This window comes from Nicotiana attenuata, unplaced genomic scaffold (assembly GCF_001879085.1).
Source record: "Nicotiana attenuata strain UT unplaced genomic scaffold, NIATTr2, whole genome shotgun sequence".
Lineage (NCBI taxonomy): Eukaryota > Viridiplantae > Streptophyta > Magnoliopsida > Solanales > Solanaceae > Nicotiana > Nicotiana attenuata.
Genome location: NW_017671926.1, coordinates 84,202 through 90,254, shown reverse-complemented (window position 1 = coordinate 90,254; position 6,053 = coordinate 84,202). Strand labels below are relative to the sequence as shown.

The 6,053-nt window shown below is 41.4% G+C and overlaps 1 protein-coding gene across 1 annotated transcript; it reads left to right on the top strand.

The window, feature by feature from the left end:
- The first annotated feature begins 4,419 nt into the window (after positions 1 to 4,419).
- On the top strand, positions 4,420 to 5,511 carry LOC109210911. Its single transcript, XM_019374391.1, has one exon. It carries the CDS (start codon positions 4,420 to 4,422, stop codon positions 5,509 to 5,511), a length of 1,092 nt encoding a protein of 363 aa, XP_019229936.1.
- The last annotated feature ends 542 nt before the right edge of the window (positions 5,512 to 6,053 follow it).

Here is a 6,053-nt window from a genome sequence, read left to right as displayed (position 1 = left end):
CCCATATTCTGCCTCCCCCTCCATTCTTTGTCTCTCACACTTAGAGAAAAAAACCCTAGCCGCCGCCCTAGATTCCCAAGCTTCCATCGGCTGACGGCAGACCACCTAACCACCCCAAAAATCCAACCATGCAATCCTTACCCCTCCTTCTTCCCAAATCTATCAATATCTTTCCTTAGAATCCAACCACAGTTACCCAATTTCGGATTTGAAAACAGAAAATGCAAACCTTAATTTCCCTTCCATTCTCTGATTTTTGCTCCAATTTCGACTCGTTTTAACTCGAATCTTACGTTAATAGATTGCTCTCAACGAGGGAAATCGATTGACGAAAGTTCTGAGTCATTACGAAAATGTCGGATTTTGACTGACTCATCCGATTCTGGCCAAGTCTCGACTCAGGTCATCGTTTGTCGATTCGTCACAATTTGTCAAGACATTCCGGCGTGAATTGGTACTTTCCCCTCCTTTTCCTCACGACTCTGTTTATTGTGGCATTTTCTGTTCTTCTTTTTTTTTACTTTTATGTTTATATTTGCTTCATTATTTTTATCTTGTTTTCTTTAATAGTGGAATTCAATGTAGTTTGGTGGTTAAGCTAGGTTTAACCGTAAAATTCTGGATTGTTGTTTGTTTTCTTTTCTCTGAATTTGATCTCTTTGTTTGATCATTTCTGATGGTTTGGGTTTTGGTATTAACTGTGGTCATCACTGACCCGGTTAAGAGACCCGTTCATTTGGGACTTGGGTCAAATCTGACCCATGAGTTGAGTCACTCTGGATGTAAAAACAGGGGCGTAAAGGGTTAATTTGGGTATTTTAAAACTCATGGAATATTTTTCTGTTAGTATAGAAGCTTCTAGAGGATAAGTTTAGAGCTAGCTTGTTAAGAGATAAGGGAGGGTCAGATATTTTAAAGGGGTAAAAAGGGTAAAATGACTAAGAAAGAAGGGGTAGAAAGGGAATTGGTTAGCTAGGCTAGGGCTGCCTTAGGCATGCCTATATAAGACCTCTTTTTCATTTTTGAGCAGCTTTTGATACTCTGAAAAAATACTGAAAATTTCCTGCATCCTTTGGCCGAAATGTGTTTTGGTTTTGCTCTTTGATCTTCATTGTTAGTCAGAACTCTAAAACTTTCAAGGAATTTCTGTTTGTTTGGGGTTGAAAATAGCCTAAGGAAGCTGAAATTGCTGTGCTGAATTGCTGATTTACATTCTCCTGCTCCTGCTACTGCTGCTGATTTCCTCATCTTTCTCTTGTTCTAATTTCTGTCCCAGGTACTTCTTGGCCCTCATTAACATGTGAAGTGCATTGAGAAGCCATGTAGTCGATTTGGACACTTGTGGAATGAATATGAACTTGCTGAATATTAGTCCCTATTCTTCAAAGACTAATCATGTTTTCCTTATTGAATTAGCTTTACTATTTGAATTGTACTGTATTCAGTCATGCTATGGACAGTGCATTTTCAGATTGTATTTGGACTCTGATTTGTCATTTTAGTTCTAGCTTGGTTAAATTCTTTCTCGAGTACTTGTGTGTTTAGACTGTAATATTGTGGATTTAAATTTAGACGAGTAGCATTTCTTTGTTGGATTTTGGTTGAGTTGGTTCACGCTAGTAGTGATGTTAAGTCCAAGGTTAGCCCTCATCATGTTTCTGTTGTTTTAAGCTTTGGTTGTAAACATCTGAATGAGCTTAGGAACTATGCACCATTATAACACTTGGTTCAAATGTCTAGGATACCCTACTACGTATGCATTCAGCAGCAGTTAACAATGATTTTAACTTTCAAATGGGTGGAACTTGTATTTCGTTAATTGTATAGTGTTCAACTCTCTGCAGTTTGAATCTGAATTTGATAATGAATATCCTTTATTTACTTTGATGCAATTGATTTAGCTTGACAATGTTTGGGCTACTCAAGGTAATTAATAATTCAAGGGTTGCAAAACAGGGTACCCCAAAGGGTAAGGGTGCTTAATGGCATCCCTTAAAGTGGCATGGCCTGTTAATTGGCCCAAGTAAGATAACCTGGCCCAAGCCAAGCTTGTGTATTTCAGCCCCCTTTCTTTTCCATTTTGGGCTCGCCTCTAAAGCCCATTTCTCTTGTCACTTTCTTAGTAAATTCAATTGCCTGACCTCAATGTCCAAGGAGTTTGAATGCCGGCCCACTTCACTGAAATAGTCCGTGGCCTATTCACGCTCACAACGTACAACTTTATTGAATTTGGATCATTTGTACATTGCAAGCGTCCTAAGGCCAGTTTAATTATGACTCCTAAAATGGTTGAGATGTGCCATCTTCACTAAATCATCTATGGCCCTCACAAGACTATGATTAGATATTAGGATAAATATCCGTAGAGAATCCTTTAGGGCCGTTTAAAAATACAATTGTGATTGTGTACACGTTCGCGTCACATGATTACAGTTCTAAAACCAATTCGGAGTATGCGTTCGCGCAACTTCGATCAAACCTTCTTAATAATAAAATTGTTGTTAATAGGCCGCTAAATTAAATGTAGTTCTCTAGGGCGAGGTGTTCCATTCATAATTTAATCATTCATGGCCCTCATCTTAATAACTTAGTTATAAAAAAATGACGAATGTTCGTAGTTTGCTTTAGGCGCGTCTAAAATACCATCGTGACTGCGTACACGTTCGCGTGACATGATTACGATTTCTAAAAACAAAACCGGAGTATGTGTTCACGCAACTTTGGCCAAACTTTGCTTAATAATAACAGAGCATTATTAATTGTGGACACGTTCGCGTGACATGATTCTTGACGCGCCAAATAAATGGGTACACGTACGCGTGACCTGTTTTAAGATAATTTCTTCATTAAAAAGGCACATGCACATAGGTTCTAAAATCAGTGATTAAGCAATTTGATTAAGCCAAGTATGATCAGAGCGACCGTGCTAGAACCACGGAACTCGGGAGTGCCTAACACCTTCTCCCGGGTTAACAGAATTCCTTACCCGGATTTCTGTGTTTCGCAGACATAAACAGAGTCAAATCTCCTCGATTTGGGATTCTAAACCGGTGACTTGGGACACCATAAACTATCCCAAGTGGCGACTCTGATCTTAAATAATAATCCCATTTTGATTGTTACTTAAATTGGAAAATCTCCATTATATACCCTCTCGGGGGTTGTAAAGAGGAGGTGTGACAGCTTTGGCGACTCTGCTGGGGAAAAGAACCCAGAACTTCTGGTTCAGGTTCAAGAATTTGAGCTTGTTTTATGATTTTTACTTGGCTTCATTTATTGTTAATATTACTGTATTCTGTGAACCTTTTGTGCTAAATGCTATCTGTTGACCGCTTTAATATTTTTTGAATTGTATATAACTATCTTCTTACGACACCCCTCTGAGTCTTCTTAAAATGGTGCACATGTTCGCTTGGCCCGCTTTTCTGTAGAAATTATACCAAATAGAACGAGGCTGGGCCGGCAACAAGGCCGGGCAGACTTTAGTGCTCACGGTACGTTGCCCCCTCTTCGGACCCAGTTGTCCGCTCGGATAACCCAGGTCTAGAACACAACCCCAGGTTTTAAACCTAGATTAACACAGCCTCATGCCAGATCCCTAGTAGGAGCGCTTGTTTGCATCATGTGCATTTGACTTAGGGGACTCAACACAGGGGTTGGGTCCGTCTAGGACAGGTGTACCCCAAAATAACAGACCATCCTGATGCATCCTATGTGCTATGTGAACATTTATTTGATTCGGCCTGCATGCTGACCGACTAGGGAAAATAATCAAAAGAAAACCAAGAGTGATGCAGGGAAGGAAATAAAGCCAGGTTCTGAAAACCCCCGGTAATTGGAAATATCCCGAGACTCTACTGAAAATTTTTCAAAAAAAAAAGAGGAAAAAGAAATAGTCTTTTCAAAAGAGTCAATGCTGTGTCCTTTTTCAAGTGTGTCAAAACTGACCGAACTACGCAGGTCTGACTCTCACCGGATGTGGGATACGTAGGCAACCTACATAAGGTTCGGCCTTATTTTTAAAAAAAGAGAGTACATGGTCAAATCAATATAGTTTGGGGTTTGGTCAAAATAAGTCGATCCAGCTTCGGTAATGTCTTAAACCATTCTTGCCGAGATAGCCTTAGAGTATCTTCAGTTGTCGAAGGGCTATTTTTGTAAAAGAACGGACAAGTTTGTAAAGTGTCATTTTTTCCATAAAGTATCCCTCCCCGGCCTCAAAATTCATTTGGAATTGGGAAGGGGCCACGTTTGCAAAACGGTCATTATTCTAAAATTAGCATATAGGGGAAGGAATCGTGGTCCACTGATTTTTCTTGTAGAAATTGGAAAACCTATTTTACAAAAAGATCCACCAGAGTCAACCCTAACCTTAACCCTCCACAGGTACAAATGAATACTATCCAGGACCCCTCACAAATGAACACTGCCCAGGACTCGTCAGAAGTGGTCAGGAAACAGGCTCAGTTGCACTTGCGTATGTGGTGGAATGATCTAGATGAAGATGGTCAGAAGTGGGTGAAAAAGCAATTGGGTGCCCTTATAAACATTTTGGAAATCAAACCACGGGAAGATCTAATCAAGGCTTTGGTAACTTTCTGGGACCCTGTCCACGATGTTTTTCGTTTCTCGGACTTTGAGATCACCCCTACTTTGGAGGAAATGGCCGGGTACATTGAGTTTGGTTGGGATTTAAGGAAGCAACAACTTATATTTCCGAGGACTCCTTCGGTGCACAAGTTCTTTGACCTCCTGAATATCAGTAAACAGATGAAGAAGGCCCATGTAAGCAAAGGTTGTTGTTCTTTCCATTTCTTGTACTTCAGGTTCGGGCACTCAGCCGGGTTCGAAATGCATGAAAAGAGTTTGAGCAACAAACAAAATAAGGGCCTTTGGCAAATTCATCGCCAGTTCACTTTTATTGTGGCGTTTTTAGGGATCATGGTTTTTTCAAATGAGGAAGGGACAGTGGATACTCGTATGGTCAGAATTGCACAAATCTTCACTACCAAGGAAGATCATACACTTGTCCCGTTAGTGTTGGCAGATATTTATCGAGCATTGACATTATGCAAAGCTGGGGATCAATTCTTTGAAGGTTGCAATATCCTTCTTCAAATGTGGTTGATCGAGCATCTTCACCATCACCCCAAATTCATGAGCTATGGTTCGAGCCCGGATAACTTCATTACAAGTTACGAGGAAAAGGTAAAGGACTACAACGTGCCAGAAGGGTTTGAAGCCTTGGTCTCCCTCTTGAAAGCTTTCAAAGAAAGTCAGGTCGAGTGGACAATAGGATGGCTCCCGATGACAGAAGCCATATACATGACGGCTACCAAGGGTTACCTGAGATTGATGGGTGTGAGAAGTATCCGGCCATATGCACCGCAGAGGGTTTTGAGGCAGTTAGGAAGATATCAGATTGTGCCCGAAGATGAAGATCTAACCACCCAAGTCATTGAGCTACATCCAGGAGCTGCATTGCCCGAGGCTTTAGTTCAGCGGGAATAGAATGGCTGCTCGTATCTGAAAAATGGCACCCTGGTACCAGATGTTGCCAAGGGGGAAGTGGATCCAAATTATGCTGCATGGTTCGAGAAAAGGTCTTGTGTAAACAACGAGCTAGAGCCTGAGCCCGAGCTCGAGCCCGAGCGCGAGAGGCCTGCCAAGAGACCTCATGTTCAAGCTTTTGACGACAAAATCCAAGAAAAGTTGGCCTGGGGAGAAAAAGAGAAGAAATATCAAGCCGAGATTCGCGCCTTAAAAGAGAAGTTGAGAAACATGGAATTCAACAATGATCTCCAAGCACAAGAAGCCGAAGGTGAAAGAGGAAAGTTGCCCCAAGAGAGCGAAGCTCTCCGAGCCCAAGTTCGGAAAATGAGAATAGCAGTTGAGAACCCGGGCAGAAGCAGAAAAGATGAAAAGCTCATCTACAGCCTCACGCAAAAAGTACGTGACTATGAGGATAATTTGCAAAAAACTGAAGCGGAGCTAGCAAATGCCTGAGCCAAGTTAGCTAAGAATGCGGAGGGAAGGGCCAGTTTCATTCGGCA

Coding starts and splice junctions, on each gene's coding strand:
- LOC109210911 (XM_019374391.1), top strand. CDS start 4,420: ATGAACACTGCCCAGGACTCGTCAGAAGTGGTCAGGAAACAGGCTCAG.